The sequence below is a fragment of the Nansenia antarctica genome (assembly GCF_963989245.1).
Source record: "Nansenia antarctica genome assembly, chromosome: 20".
Taxonomy (NCBI): domain Eukaryota; kingdom Metazoa; phylum Chordata; class Actinopteri; order Argentiniformes; family Microstomatidae; genus Nansenia; species Nansenia antarctica.
In genome coordinates, this window is record NC_137693.1 from 2036989 (window position 1) to 2053877 (window position 16889).

A 16889-nucleotide genomic window follows, 5' to 3' on the forward strand; every position below is an offset into this window, starting at 1 on the left:
TTCGTCACGATCATGTTTGTCAGTTGTGGTCATGGCCTTGACACGGTGTGCATCTCTGGGTCCCAGGTGTCCCACGACCCCCCGGGCCAGCCTGGCCGAGCCCACGGGGGAGATGAGGAGCCCCGGACCGGCCGAGACGCAGAGGCTGGTGGGCCTGCTGGGAGACGCGCTGGGCCGGGAGGAGCGCCTGTGGAAGGTCCCGGTCTTCAAAAACGGCCGGATTGTGGTAAGCCTATGTGTATATATATATGTTGTTTGATGTTCTCTATCCACGGAGACCCAAGTGTTAGACCCAACAGGGCATGCTTAAGGTCAGAGAGAGAGAGTGGCAGCAGGGCTACCTCATTACCAGAGGCGTGATTCCCAATCACCTAGGCCCCATCTCTCACCTGTTCTCTTGTGTTGTGTTGACTCTCACACCTGAGGGGGGTCAGTTTCCAGAATGCTTTGTTTTTTAAATAGTACTTAATTTCTCTTGATAAGCCCAGAGAGAGTAACAGTTGTTATAAATAAAATAAAAATCTATGTTTGCACACCGATGTTCTGGACAAGAACAAAATGTGTTGAATGAAGAACGTTGCTGGTCTAGGATAGTGGTTCTCAAACCTCTCCTCTGGGACCATCAGCCGTTCCACATATTTGATCTGTTCCACCACCAGCACACCTGATTCAACTGATCAAGTATAAACCATAATTGTTTTGCACTTGATTAGTTGAATCAGGTGTGCTGGTGGTGGAGCAGATCAAATATGTGGAACGGCTGATGGTCCCCGAGGAGAGAGTTGAAAACCACTGCTATAGAGAGTAACAGTTGTACAAAATAAAATAAAAATGCACACCGATGCTCTGTTCGTGAAAGAACAAAATGTTGTTAAATTAAGAACGTTGCTGGTCTAGGAGAGTAGTGGTCCTACAGTTTCAGAAAGAATGTACTGGTTTTGCTACGAAGCTTTTGGGGAAATCAAATCAAATTAAGTTTTATTTGTGTAGCGCATTTCTCACTAAAGGATTCAGTGATTCAATGCGCTTCACAGTGGCTCCCCATCAAATATAGAATTAATATTTCAAGGTTCTGGTCATCACCTACAGAGCCCTCCATGTGACCTACTGCGTCCTTACAGCCCCAGTAGGTCTCTCAGGTCCTCTGACCAGGGTTTGTTGGTTGTCCCCCGTGCCAGACTGAAGACCAAGGGTGATGGAGCATTCCAAACCGTGGCTCCCAGGCTCTGGAATGCTCTGCCCTGGGATCTTAGATCAGCTGGCTCGGTCGAGGCTTTTAAAAAACAGCTGATATTGTTGTACACCTTTCTTACTTTCACTTGTTTTAACCTGCTATGACTTTCGCCCTTTTATTATGTTTTATTATGTTTCTTCTTTATTATGTTCTCTATATTTAAAGCACTTTGTGACCCGTGGTCTTGGAAAAGTGCTGTACACACACATTTTACTTACTTACTTTTACTTTCTTACTTACTCACTCACATGATGACAGAACACGCAAGCAGGCAAGGGTCAAAAACCTGTACACTGTGCATCCAGGAAAACTCCCTTGCAGCCCTCTACTCATAGAGCGACTACAAAAAAACCTCACCCAGTATGTCTTGTTCCTCTCCTCCTCTCTTCCTCTCCTCCCCTCCTTCTCCCTCTCCTCCTCCTCCTCCTCCTCCTCCTCCTCCTCCTCCTCCTCCTCTCCTCTCCTCCGTGCAGGGCACCGACATCTCTCCCTTCCAGCACCATGACGTGATCCTGTGGCTGGGGGACATGTGTCGGCTCTTCCAATTCTGCCCGGAGACGTTCGCTCTCGGAGTGTGTGTCCTGAACAGACTGCTGGCCACCGTGAAGGTAGAGTGCCTCTGATCCTCACCACCTCAGTTCTTGGCACTATTGGGTGGAGGTGGAGGTAGGGGTGGGTTGGTAGGAGTGGGTCGGTTGGAGGTAGAGTTGGCTTGGGTGGAGGTAGGGGTCGGTTGGGCGGAGGTAGGGCTGGGTTGGGTGGAGGTAGGAGTGGTTTGGGTGGAGGTAGGGGTCGGTTGGGTGGAGGTAGGAGTGGATTCGGGTAGTAGAGGACCACTCATTTTGTACACCTGTCTAGGAGACGAGGCGCTTCAACAAGGTGGTTCTCTCTCTTCTGTTGCAGGCTCAGCCCAAATACCTGAAGTGCATCGCCCTCACCTCGGTGATCCTCGCCGCCAAAGTCAACGAGGAGGACGAGGTGGGACATTTCATTTGATCCCTTACAAGTTTTAACCCTGAAAAATGTCTAACAGCTCTTACAAAGTGGTTAGGCCTTTTTATAAGGCTTTGTAATCGATAAAACACAACACATACAACACGTTTCTCCTGAAGCGTACGAGGCTTCAGAGAGGATTGAACACAACATACATGACACGACAACGCCGTCAGGTTTTAATACAATACGTTTATTGGCTTCCTTGGGTTTTGCGTCTGTTTATTAACAGGTGATCGGGTCTGTCAAGGACCTGGTTGTGCAGAGCGGGTGCAGCTTCTCGGCAGCGGAGATTCTTCGCATGGAGCGGAGCATGTTGGACAAGCTGCAGTGGGACCTCTACACCGCCACACCCGTCGACTTCATTAACATCGTAAGTCCCGGAGCAGACCAGACTAGACCGGTCACAGGCGCATTCTCATTCTCACTCAGGCTAAAACAGCAGTACAGTACAAAAAGCACAAGGGGAAAGGTGGACGTAACAATATAATATCTTTGTCTTTGTCTCCAAGATGGATGGCTGTGGTTTAACAAACGTTGTTGTTGTTTCTCCCTCAGTGGAGTATTTTTTCATTATTATTATTATTGGTCCTAGAAATTGTGCATTGATTTGGCTTGTGGCTAGTGCCCCCCTGTATTACTCCCCTGTATTACCCTGTCCACACCCCCTGACACCAATGTCACCTAAACAAGATGGCCGTTTCCTCGGCTAACTGTCATCTAAACAAAATGGCCGCCTCGTTGGCTGTCTGTCATCTAAACAAGATGGCCGCCTCGTCGGCTATCTGTCATCTAAACAAGATGGCCGCCTCGTCGGCTACCTGTCATCTAAACAAAATGGCCGCCTCGTTGACCAACTGTCATCTAAACAAGATGGCCGTCTCGTTGGCTATCTGTCATCTAAACAAGATGGCCGTCTCATTGGCTCATCTGTCTCCCAAACAGCAGGAAATTAAGTGCAACGCATTTTCAGGCCAAGGCACACGTCTGACTAGTGCCTAGAGAGCAGTGTTTTGTTTCAAAAGTGGAATGTTTGAACCCTGGCTGCTACCATAGGGAGAGATCTCCTGGTCACCCAACACACTGTCGCTGCTATGAGCCAACTGACTGTTGTTGTCGTCATGCCAACCAACAGTTCCAGTCCGTTGGCTAATAGCTAGCCTTGCACAGTCAATCAGGAGAAGCATTTAGAGAGAGATGTGATGCATATTGATTCAATAATTGATTTGGCTGCGCTCAATCCCAGATACTATCTAAAAAAAAACAGAAAGCATACCAGTTAGAGAAGTATTGGAATATTACCCATGCTGTGGTTGTGTAGCAGTTTCTCCGAAAGCTAATCATTTTTAGAACATCCATGCTGTTTTCATTCAGTTTATGGCACACATATTGTACACACATCTTGAAAAGATCTGATACTTGTTGATACACACCACACAAACTTGTGGCCTCCGTCAAATAGGCATCAAACACAGAATTGCACAACCAGACATACGGTTCTTCTCATCTACGATGGGGCGACTGCGTGTTAATGTGTCCAGGCTGTCTTTCCTTGATTACTTTGGCAAACCTGCACCGTGCCGCGGGCTCGACACCCTCTTTAACAGAACCGGTGTCAGACCAGACCTAAACCAGGTTTATTGGACCAACCGGTGCAGTCGAATGATAATAGCGTAAGATTGTGCTGGATTATTTGAGAGAGAAGTGGGTGTTTTAAACAGATTGGTCACATCTGCTACACATCTGATTGGTGACCTGACCAACTGACTGTGTGTAGATTCATCACCGGGTAATCCATTACAACTGTCCCATGTCCTCCAAGGTCACAACATGGTCACGACTCTATTTTACAAAAAAATAAAAGTTTCGTACACTTCCAAAAAGAAACGTAACACATAAAAAAATCCTAATAAAATAAATGTCTCCATAATACTTTTGTTTTTACGATTAAATACTTTTCCAACTCTACGTATCCCACGATTACATTCCCCTGAAAACTGAAAATGTACGTTAGTTTTTCTTATGTACTTTAGTTTATGTAAATAAAGTGTAGTTATATATATATATAATCTCCATCATTTCAAAACAGCAATGGATTAAAATCTACAACAATATCGTCACGTACTTTTTCCACCGACCTAAACACACGGATATGATTGACTTGTGGATTTCAAGGAGTTCAACTTTCGTCAACCTCCTTTGTCCTCTAGTTCTTCAACCTCTTCTTTTTTTTTTCCCACATTTCTCAGACACCATGGCTTATTGGCTAAAAGGGCGAGACACATGAAAGCGGATGGTTTGGGTGGCGGAGCGCGCGGGGGGTGGTGGTTCTGGTAAAGACAACGTTATGAATGAAGTGATGATTGAAGGTGATTCTGATGCTCTGTATGTTTGTTATGATCTGATGACTTTGCAGTTCCACGCCCTGCTGATCTCGGGCCACCCCCACCTCCCGACCGTGGGGGGCGCCCCCCTGGCCCCCCTGGCCCACCCCCGACCCCCCCACGCGGCTCAGAAGAGGCCCTTGCTCCACGCGGCGTTGTGGACCAGGCAGGTGCAGCACTGCATGGCGTGCCACCAGCTGTCGCAGTTCAAGGGCTCCACGCTGGCCTTGGCCATCATCACCTTGGAGCTGGAGAGGCTGACCCCCGACTGGTTCTCCGTCTTCACAGACCTGCTGAAGAAAGCACAGGTGAGACACCTCAAAAGACCCCTTCATCCCCCAATATACACCCCCCCCCAGTGAAGAAAGCACAGGTGAGACACCTCATTATACACCTCTACATCCACCACTATACATCCCCCACTATACCCCCCCCCCCAGTTAAGAAAGCACAGGTGAGACACCTCAAAAGACCTCCTCATCCCCCACTAGGGTTACCCTAACCCTAACCCCCCCCATACAGTTTTTCTACTGTAAATAAATTATATATATTTTTTAATGTTAATAACTTAGACAAATGTATTTGTTGTAAGTCGCTTTGGATAATAGAGGCTGAAATGTCGGGTTGGCAGCGGTTAGGAGTGTGTGTGCTGGCGGAGGTAGAACACCAGGGGAGGCTGGGGGAGGTAGAACACCAGGGGGAGGCTGGTGGAGGTAGAACACCAGGGGAGGCTGGGGGAGGTAGAACACCAGGGGAGGCTGGTGGAGGTAGAACCCCGTCCTGGCGGAGGTAGAGCCCCGTCCTGGCGGAGGTAGAGCCCCGCCCTCCGATTTCTACCTCCGCCTGCCTCCCTTGACACACTGTGTAATGTGTGGCAGTGTTGTTGTCGTCTAGGAACAGCCACAACCAACCCTCAGGTGATGTTTTCCCCGGCCTGGGTGTGGTTCTCCAGGCTCTCTAGTGTTTGCCTGCTGCATAGTCAATATTAGACCCTGTTGGCGTTCATCATGTTAATTAACCAGGGCGGGCCGCCGCTGGCACTAACAGTCTGTGCGGTCGCTTAGGGCCACAACCGTTAGAGGGGAGGGGGGGGAACACTTTTGCTGTCGATTTAGCGCAAGCTACCGCCTGTCAATCAAAAACTCTGCTAATTAATTCTGCTAACTCTGCTAACCCCTGTAGACGAAACACCAGTCAGCCCCTCCCCCTCCCCCACCCCGACGAAACATCTGTCAATCCAAGACTTCGCTACCACCACCACCGCCGCCGTCAACAAATCGTGGGGTTAGGGAGGGAGGGGGAGGCGGGGCACAATAGAAATCTCGCTTAGCGCCACAAAAGGTGTAGGGCCGGCCCTGTAAGGAATCTAGTGTTTGCTCTGTATAATAGTCAATATTTGACGCCCTGTCGGCGTCTATCGTGTTAATGAACTATGGACAGAAAGGGAAACTGAATCCCGAAAGGTCGGGTCAGTGTTCCTTCGCTGTACAGTAACGCCTTTCTCCTTCTCGTGTCGAGACACAGAGGGATCTGTATGTTCGTAGGTGAAGTGAACAGATCGCAAATATTGCAGCAAATATCGCATCTGTTTACCTTCCTCTCAGTAATTTTTTTACTGCTGTAAAAACAAGGAAACCGCAAAACAAGCGACTACAGATCTCCTCCGAAGTTGTTTTTCCACATTTCACAGACGATGTGTACCACAGAAATATCAAGTCACATGATGTTTTTCCTTTTTCTATTTCAATCCTCCTCCTCCCCCCTCCTTTCTCTCCTCCTTTCTCTCCTTTCTCCCCTCCCTCCTCCCTCTTCCTCCTCCCCCCCTCTCCTTTCTCCTCCCCCAGATCCAGAGCGCTGAGTTCATCCACTGCAAGGAGATGGTGGACGAGTACCTGACCAGCCTGGAGTTCTCCCTACCCGCCAACGCCGTCTACATCTTCGACAGCGCCAGCATGACCAAGCTCCAGGACACCCGGGCCTCCTCCTGGAGCCCCGCGTCCCGCCTTAGACACACCGGGGAGGGGAGGAGAGGGGGCAGGGGGAGGGGGGAGGACCAGGGAGGAGGAGGAGGAGGAGGAGACGCAGACGAGTTCTACGACGGTTTCCGGCGCTTGTACAACGAGACGCTGGCCCCACCCCCGCCCCCACCACCGGAGGTTGCCGGGGGCGACGGAGGTCCAACCCTGCACCCCCCGCGCCCGAAAAGTGCCTCCCCTTGCCCACCTCTCTACCCCCTCCTCTAAGCTAATGTCCCGTCTGTCTGACTGACTGACGGAAACAGTCCGAGTGTTTGTTGAGTGTGTGTGTGGGGGATGTTTTTTTTTATGTTTGTGTTTTTTTGTGGAGAGCGATGAACCAAGAAACGGTTTGTAAGGATCTTGGTGATACTGTCCCCTCCTCTTCCTCTGACGTATTCCTGCACTTTGATATTTAGATGAGGCTTTTTTGTATGCAATATAATTTTAATATTATATTTTTTCAAGACTCATATTTGTAATTTTTAATTTGTTACCTCTACTTTGTAATTAACGTCTTTTGTTGTCGTTGTTCATAATAACATGTGCCTACTATGCTTGCCACTTTTACTGAAATACTGCAATGTAACTGTTACATATCACACGCGTCCTTGAGTATGTTTGAGATTGATAGAGTAATGTGACTCTTGTCAACTGTGAAATTCATGTTTATCATGTCAAAGTTGAATCATCTTCCGTCGTTCGAACATAACAGTAGCTACTGGATGCTACAACCATCTTCCAAAGTGATACATTTACTTGTAAAGATTTTTTTATTTTGTATGTTTCAGATACAGGCAGCTATGTTACTGTTTTAAGTTGTCCCCAGAATAAAGCTATGACTGAGAAACCTCAGATCTTCAAATCTGCCTTCTGACCCGTTTCTCTTTATTAATCTGTGAAAGTTAGAGAGTTACCATCATGATTCTTCCCTTCATAGAGAAGCCATCTACATCAGTGGAGGCTGGTGGAGGTAGAATCGGAGGACGGGGCTCATAGTAATGCGTAGACTCTAATGAGGGATGGTATCAAATGTGTTTGCGAGGGTCCACCACGTGAGACCCCCTCGGATAGACACTCCCCCTCCTCTACTGATCTACATCCATCCATCCAATCTTCCATCTATCCATCCATGACTGTAAATCACAACCTGGGGCCGGTTGCATAAAGATAGATTAAGACTGGTCTAAGCCTTAGACTAGTCTTATATTCTCAGGTTAGACCAGCCTAATTAAGACTGCTTGTTGCATAAAAAATAAGACTGACTTATTTTGAGGTTAGAAAGTTAGCCTCCTTCCCCCCTGGCTAAGCTTGATTTAAGAGCTGTGTTGCTATGGGAGTCAGGGCTAGTAGCTAGCTAACACTGTAACTCCAGCACGGTAAACTACTTCGCTGGTTCTAAGTCAGTCTTACCTTAGTCACTCATAGGTGAACATTAGAGTCTCTATAGCAAGACTGACTTAAAGTGAGATCTAAGTCTAAGACTGGTCTTTATGCACCTGGCCCCTGTGTAGTCCTGCATAGCTCAGGTGGTAGGGCTCGGCGCTAGCAACACTGGTTGTGGTTTTGCCCAAAGTGTGCCAAGAGAACATTCCCCGACACCTTTGGGACGTGGCAGAACAGGAGAAGGTGTACACTACAGGTGTTCCTAATAAAGCATTGGGTGAGTGTACATAGTGTCGGTCTCACCTCAACCACGTTGGAACGTGTGTTTGATACCATTCCTCAATCCTCTCTCAGGAACAAGGGGGAAAAAGCAATAAAATGGGGGAAATTACTTAAAATAAACAGAATTATCTGCCAACTGTTCTGTGGGCAGATAATTTTGCTTATTTTAAGTAATTAAAATGCCATTAAGTCATCAAGTTCACCAAGTGTTTCTTAAAACAAGTAAAAGGTATCTTACAACTAGTGCATTCAGACAAAGGGTAGTGGTGGTCTAGTGGATAGTGAGTTGGACTTGGGATCGGAAGGTTGTGAGTTCAAATCCCGCCTGAAGCCACACCACTACTAGTGTGCCCTTGGGTAAGGCACCCTCCAGGGGGAATGTCCCTGTAATTCATAATTGTAAGTCGCTTTGGATAAAAGCGTCTGCTAAATGGCAAAATTAAATTAAATTAACAAAGAACGAAACACATTCTGCCTTGATTTAAGATATCTCATCTTACTTAGATTTACTTTTTGCAGTGCGGTCCTCTGATTTCTACCTCCACCAGCCTCCCCCCTGGTGTAACACTGTTAAATGTTGTGTCTGTCTGTCTGTCTTATCTCTGTTGCTGGGATATGTCAGTGAGTGAACACAGAGCTCCTTCCCTGCCAAGCTGTACTGAAAACTAATTATTCTCTAAATGTTTCTATTCCAGTTTGACGAAAGGATCCTGTATCTGGTTAAGGAGTGAGTAGCTGTGTGATGGTGGAGCCCAGCCAATATAAAGCCCCACAGATGAAATGGAGATATTTCCTCCAGAGGATAGCTTATTCCAAAAGCCTCTTTCTAATGAAAAACGGGGGAAGTTAAGATAATAACCGACGGAGTCGAAGAATAGACACGTGGTGCAGATGTCTGCAACTCCAGAGCCAATTCAACCGTTGTGCAACACGACAGAATGTATGTCGAAATGTTCGAAACACAATGGAAACGTTGTGGAGAACAGTTTGGGAGTGGATGTAGCTGTGGTGATTTGGAATCTCACTCTTGTTAGTAGAGGTATCCGGTTTGAACCCCTGCCTGTCACATATAATAATAATAATAATAATAATAATAATAATAATTAATTGTATTTATTTATTTAGTGCTTTTCCGGGGCTCAAAGACACTGACAATATGGGAAAAACAGAAAACACAACAAACAACAAGCAACAGATAACATGAGCACATAGAACACAGAGTCAGGGAACAATTAACACAGTAGTGTCCAGGGGGGGAGGGGGGGTGGCAGGGTTAGGGGAGATGGTTAGGGGTAGGGGAGGTTGTATGCATGTCCAGGGGGGGAGGGGGGTGGCAGGGTTAGGGGAGATGGTTAGGGGTAGGGGAGGTTGTATGCATGTCCAGGGGGGGAGGGAGGGGGGTGACAGGGTTAGGGGAGATGGTTAGGGGTAGGGGAGGTTGTATGCATGTCCAGGGGGGGAGGGGGGGTGGCAGGGTTAGGGGAGATGGTTAGGGGTAGGGGAGGTTGTATGCATGTCCAGGGGGGGAGGGAGGGGGGGAGGGGGGTGACAGGGTTAGGGGAGATGGTTAGGGGTAGGGGAGGTTGTATGCATGTCCAGGTGGGGGAGGGGGTGGCAGGGTTAGGGGAGATGGTTAGGGGTAGGGGAGGTTGTATACATGTCCAGGGGGGGGAGGGAGGGGGTGGCAGGGTTAGGGGAGATGGTTAGGGGTAGGGGAGGTTGTATGCATGTCCAGGGGGGGAGGGAGGGGGGGAGGGGGGTGACAGGGTTAGGGGAGATGGTTAGGGGTAGGGGAGGTTGTATGCATGTCCAGGGGGGGAGGGGGGTGGCAGGGTTAGGGGAGATGGTTAGGGGTAGGGGAGGTTGTATGCATGTCCAGGGGGGAGGGAGGGGGGGAGGGGGGTGACAGGGTTAGGGGAGATGGTTAGGGGTAGGGGAGGTTGTATGCATGTCCAGGTGGGGGAGGGGGTGGCAGGGTTAGGGGAGATGGTTAGGGGTAGGGGAGGTTGTATGCATGTCCAGGGAGGGGAGGGGGGTGGGGTGGCAGGGTTAGGGGAGATGGTTAGGGGTAGGGGAGGTTGTATGCATGTCCAGGGGGGGGGGTGGGTGGCAGGGTTAGGGGAGATGGTTAGGGGTAGGGGAGGTTGTATGCATGTCCAGGGGGGGGGTGGGTGGCAGGGTTAGGGGAGATGGTTAGGGGTAGGGGAGGTTGTATGCGTGTCCAGGGGGGGAGGGGGGTGGCAGGGTTAGGGGAGATGGTTAGGGGTAGGGGAGGTTGTATGCATGTCCAGGGGGGGGAGGGGGGTGGCAGGGTTAGGGGAGATGGTTAGGGGTAGGGGAGGTTGTATGCATGTCCAGGGGGGGGGAGGGGGGTGGCAGGGTTAGGGGAGATGGTTAGGGGGTAGGGGAGGGTGTATGCATGTCCAGGGGGGGGAGGGGGGGTGGAGGGGTTAGGGGAGATGGTTAGGGGGTAGGGGAGGTTGTATGCATGTCCAGGGGGGGAGGGGGGTGGCAGGGTTAGGGGAGATGGTTATGGGTAGGGGAGGTTGTATGCCTGGGAGAACAGGTAGGTTTTGAGGTGGGATTTAAAAGTGGAGAGTGAGGGTGAGTCTCTGAGTGGCTGAGGGAGAGAGTTCCAGAGGCGGGGTGCAGATCGTGAGAAGGCACGGTCTCCCAAGCCTTTGGGTTTCGAGGGTGGGACAGGGAGGGGAACAGTGGATGAGGATCAGAGGGTATGGGTAGGGCGATGGGGGAGAAGGAGGTCAGTCAGGTAAGGGCAGCGGGGGGGGGGGGGGGGGGGGGGGGGCTATGGAGCTATGGGGGCAGGCTATGGAGGGCTTTGTATGTGAGGAGGAGTACTTTGAATTTGATGGGGAGTGTGTGTGTGTGTGTGTGTTTAGGATAAGTGTGTGTGTGTTTGAGATAGGATACGTGTGTGTGTGTGTGTGTGTGTGTGTGTTTGTGTGAAGTCATCTCACTTGTATCTGCGTGTTTCACTTCCCCGAGCTGCCTCCAGAGGTCACCAGAGGTCACCAGAGGTCACCACAGGTCACCTGTTACTGTCCGTCAGGCTTGACGCACCGCAGGATCGTCCCAGAATGCACTCTGCTTCCTCAGACGTTTTTCTTTCGTCGTTTGGAGCTGTGAGTACGCGCATTCGAAGTCGCTCCTGGAGCAAACAACCGACGCATGCTCCGCTTGAAAAGGGTGGTTTCACTCCAGTTAGAAACGACGCATCGAGGCTGTCCATAGGAAAACAACAGCGCATGCGTGTTGATCTGGATAAGGGCGGGACGAACGGGCAATTTTCAATTTTTCTGACCAATCAACTACCCCGTCTGTTGCTTCGATTGCGTATGTTACTTCGTTTACATAAAGGGCTGTGAGAACGCAAATCAGAGAAATAATTTATGCAACAATGTTGCAAACTCATCCACTTGCTCCGGGTCCTGATTCGGACTTTCATGTGAGAACATGACCAAAGACTGTGACATTGATGTTTTACAATCGTTACAACGATTTCACAGCTCATTGCCACATAGGAGGCGGTGGTGGTAGACTAGAGGTTAGAGAGGCCGGCTAGCAATCGGTAGAAAGGTTGCTGGTTCGATCCCCCTGCCTCAGGAGGGAGCTGAGCTGCATGTGCCCTTGAGCAAGGCAGTTAACCCCTAATTGATTGATTGATTGAAAACCTTTATTGTCCCCAATGGGGAAATTTTGTTGTCAAACAGCTCAGTTAGGGCAGAAAACATTCAGTACAGAAAACAGAAAAACATTCAATAAAAAAACATAAAACAGTGCAGGCTCAATAAGTAAAAAGTTCCAAAAGTTCCATCTCCAGGTCTCCCCCACCCTGCAGGGCCTGGTTGTAGAGTCGGAGTGCAGCTGGAATAAAGGACTGTCCAAATCTTTTTGTACTTTGACGGGGGAGAACAAATCTGTGGCTGAACTTGCTCCTCATCCCTGCCAGCTCGCAGTACATCGGGTGGGAGGGATTGGCCAGCATGGCCGCCAGTTTTTTCCCCATCCTCTGTTCTGCCACCACCTCTAGGCTGTCCAGCCCGGTCCCCACCACAGAGCTGGCCTTCTTCACCAGTTTGTTTAGCTTCGCAGCATCCCTGGCACAGATGTTTCCACCCCAGCAGGCCACGGCGAAGAACAGAACGCTGGCAACCACCGACTGATAAAACATTTGCAGCAGCTTGTTGCAGACACCGAAAGACCTCAGCCTTCTCAGGAAAAACAGTCTGCTCTGCCCTTTCCTGAGAAGAGCCTCGGTGTTGTCAGTCCAGTCCAGTTTGTTATTAATTTGTACTCCCAGGTACCTGTAGGAGTCCACCCTCTCGACTTCCACCCCCTTGATGGTGATGGGGGCTGGGGTCCTTCTCTTCCTCCTAAAATCCACCACCAACTCCTTTGTTTTGCTGGTGTTAAGCAAAAGGTAGTTGGTGTCGCACCACTGCACGAAGCTCTCCACCAGGGCCCTGTACTCCTCATCCCTGTCGTCTGTGATGTAACCGACGATAGAGGAGTCATCCGAAAACTTCTGCAGGTGGCACTGGTCGGAGCTAAACTGGAAGTCGGAGGTATAGAGGGTGAAGAGAAAGGGTGACAGAACAGTTCCCTGGGGGGCACCGGTGTTGCACACCACCACCTCAGACTGACAGCCCTGCAGTCTCACATACTGACGCCTGTCTGTGAGGTAGTTGTGGATCCAAGCCGTCAGGGAGTCCTCCACACACATCACTGCTAGTTTGTCAGCCAGCAGTGATGGCTTGATAGTGTTAAATGCACTGGAGAAGTCGAAGAACATGGTCCTCACCATGCTCTGTGGCCTCTCCAGGTGTGTGTAGGCCCTGTGCAGCATGTAAATGATGGCGTCCTCCACCCCCATTATTGTTCCAGGGTTGCTGACAATGGCTGACCTCTGTGCCTAGAGCAAAAAAAATACCATATAACAGTTGAAGGGGGGGGGGGGGTAGTGGTGGCCTTGTGGATAGTGAGCTAGACTGGTGATTAAGAAGGTCATGAGTTCAAATCCCACCTGAGAACACCACCACCACCACTAGTGTTCCCTAGTCCTAAATTACTCCAGGGAGACTGGTCTAGTTGTAAGTCGCTTTGGATAAAATAAGCGTCTGCTAAATGGTGGAAATGCAAATGACGCACAGAAAAAAAACACACCTCAAAACATAACAAGACACACCTTATGAAAATATTGTGTTGTCGTCGGAAGAATGGAAGCACTGCTTTTAGGCTAGGAGACTCTCAGGAAACTGTGACCCCAGTACAGCTCGGCCCGGTTGGGCTGCATAGTGTGTGTTTTTAAGAGTATCTGTGTTAGTGTGTGTGTGTCCTTGTCTGTACTCAGTGCAGCCTGCCCCAGCGACAGCTGACTCTCTCTCTCTCTCTCTCTCTCCCTCTGTCTCTCTCTCTCTCTCAGCTGGTGTCAGCAGACAGCAGAGAGGACCTTCCTGTCTCTAGGTTGTGTGTTTGGCCCAGCAGAGCCTCCGTCACGCTGCCCAGGGCTGCTGCGGTAGAGGAAGTGTGGAGCAGAGAGCTTCTGTTTACTGACTAACCACCGTCACTGTCTCTGTGAGAAAATAACATCTCGCTCCATCTATCCCCTTTCCTCTACCCCCCCAACCACTTCTCTCTCTCTTCCACCCCCCGCCCCTCTCTCTCTCTCTCTCTCTCTCTCTCTCCCCACCCCAACCACTTCTCTCTCTCTTCCCTCTTCCACCCCCCTCCCTCTCTCTCTCCACCCCAACCCCTTCTCTCTCTTCCACCCTCCCTAACCCTCTCTCTCTCTCTCCCTCTTCTCCTTCTCTCTCTCTCTCTCTCTCTCTCTCTCTCTTCCACCCCCCCCTCTCTCTCTCTTTCTCTCTCCCACGGAGCTCCTTCCTGCCAGGTGTGTGTGTGAGTGTGTGTGAGTGTGTGTGAGTGAGTGTGTGAGTGAGTGTGTGAGTGAGTGTGTGAGCGTGTGTGAGTGTGTCTGCCAAATCCTTCCTATTTAACAGTGACATAAATCAAAGCATGCTAGGACAGCTCCAAGGCGATGGTTAGCATTTATTCTCAAAGAAAGTAAATACATCTGCTCTCTTCTCGTCTGGCGCCGTGAACACGGTTCTACTGGGGGACGAGGCCTCTGTTAGGGTCTGCCTTTTATATGGGCCGTGTAAACTGATGACACACCGCTCACACACACACACACACGCGCACATACACACATACACACATACGCACACACACATACACACACACACACACGCGAACACACACACGAACGCACGCACGAACGCACGCACGAACGCACGCACACACGAATGCACGAACGCACGCACGAACACACACACGCATACACACACGCACGAACGAACACGCACACAAACACACACATGAAGGCATGCACAAATGCATGTACCAACACACACGAACACACACACAAGAACACACACACACACACACGCACACACACGCACACACACGAACGCACGTACACGTCATACACACACGTCATCCACACACAGCATCATGTGCTTTATCGTAGCATACTTAATACACGAATACACGTTGCATATCGGCGTCTTAATAAAGCCAAATACAGTAAGCTCTGAGAATATTCACATACAAGTTCTGGATTACAAAAAAAGAAAGAAAAAGAAAAAAACAACAGCACCAGAATATTGCATAACTTTAAGACTTTTAGGGCTGGTGTTTCTGGATGGTACCTCCGTATACGCATTTGCAAAAACATCTCTATATACACAGGTACTTATTACATGACTGTTTGTTATTGCTTATGGCTGATCTAAGGCCTGGACACGTGTGGCTCAGAGTTCGGAGGTCAGACCTTGGCACTTGGCCTAGAGAACGGTTGGCGAAGAAGATGATGACTGATCTAGTACAGCTACTCTAACATGAAATGTTGATCATTACATAACGTTACAATGTTGTCTGACGACAGAGATGAACTCCCTGTCCAAAGGCAGGTTATTATAGAACATGATAGTACCCAAGATGTTGTGGTGGAAGAGTGAATTAATGTCCATGATTTTGTGTTTCTCTCCTCTCTGTTATTGGTAAAGCAACAGATCAGTAAAGTAAGTAAGTCTCAAACTAGAAAAAAAATGAAAAGAAAATGACATTAAACAAAAACTTATACAACAAAAAATGTTCCCAAATCATAACATGTAACATCCTAGGGTAGGTAATGGCCACTGTCAGGAAGTCTCTCTCTCTCTCTCTTTCTCTCTCTCTCTCTGTGTCTTCAGTGTCTTTTGGTCCATGTGCACATGTCAAGAAGGAATGTCATGAAAACAAACGATGTCGATGTTGCTATGGTGATGGAAGACAAATCCATGGTCAGCTTGGGGGGCGCCCATAAATTAACTGAAAGATAAAAAAAGAAACAACGACAGACAGACAGACAAACAAACAATGACAAAAATATAAAAAAACAGGATGAGAGAAAGAACACAAAACACAATTGTGGAGTAAATAACAACAGTAAATAACCAAAAAGATCTGTTTCATGGACACGTTATGACAAGACACGTTCATATTCTTTCATGAAAAAAGGCGGGAAGAATAATACTGAAGATGAAAGTATGATGAAAACAGTAGAAACTAGAGGGAAGTGTGTCTTATATAGAAGCACCAGGAAAAAAACACCAGGACACCAGGAAGAGAAAGAGACATCAGGGAAAGAAAGACCAGTGAGAAAGGTGTGGGTTTAACCTCAGAGAACGTTTCTTTACGTTCATGCCGAATTAACTCCAATGAATTAATAAAACGGGACTGTGATTCTTGAAGCCGCCAGAAGAGGGAGTCCTTTCACTCCGTTTAAAAAAATAAAAAAATAAAAAATCCCATGTGAACGCCTAAATGCCCATCTCTAAATTGCCGAGATGTGACAGGAAATGGCATGGCACACTTCATCAGCGACAACTGTCGCTCTGATCTTTCTTTGTCTGAATTGAGAAAAAACGTGAGAGATAGATAGAGAGAGAGAGAGAGAGAGAGAGAGAGAGAGAAAGAGTGAGATGGAGAGAGAGAGAGAGAGAGAGAGAGACAGAGGAAGAAAGAAAGTTAGAGAGAGAGAGAGAGAGAGAGAGAGAAAACAAAAAACAAAACACTAACTCTAAACTCGATGAAATCTGACAGACTTAACCACAAAATGGATGAACAACTTTCTACTACTTGTCACTACGACCCCCCCGATGCACACGTCATCCACAAGATGGTGTCTGCTCTGGCAGAACAGAGTCTGGGGAGACGCTAGGCCTCACGGACGGCCTGTCTCTCTGGATAACCGTCAGAGGCTCTGCCTGGCAGCCCTACCAGACACACTCTGCTCACTAGGGGAATGAATGGAGGGGGGGGGGGGGGGGGGGGAGGCTGGTGGAGGTAGAAATCGGAGGACGGGCGGGCTCATTGTAATGCGCGTACGCACACACGGGCACACGCACGCGCAACATTTGATAGCGTTTCTCATTCCGTTGAGAGTTTGAGAGTGCGTGACAATGAGGCCTCGTCCCCCGTCCTCCGATTTCTACCCCCCCCCAGCCTCCCCCAGCCTCCCTCCCTGGTGTG

At 49.0% G+C, this 16889-nt stretch overlaps 1 protein-coding gene across 1 annotated transcript in view; it reads right to left on the reverse strand.

Annotated features, from left to right (window-relative positions):
- Nucleotides 1-4738: 4738 nt before the first annotated feature.
- LOC308174673 (septin-8-A-like) overlaps nt 4739-16889 on the reverse strand; it is a gene marked incomplete at its 3' end in the record, with an annotated part of 47610 nt that continues 35459 nt past the window's right edge. The window contains 1 exon segment of the mRNA XM_080549780.1: nt 4739-4901. Coding sequence (XP_080405906.1) covers nt 4739-4901 — 163 coding nt within the window.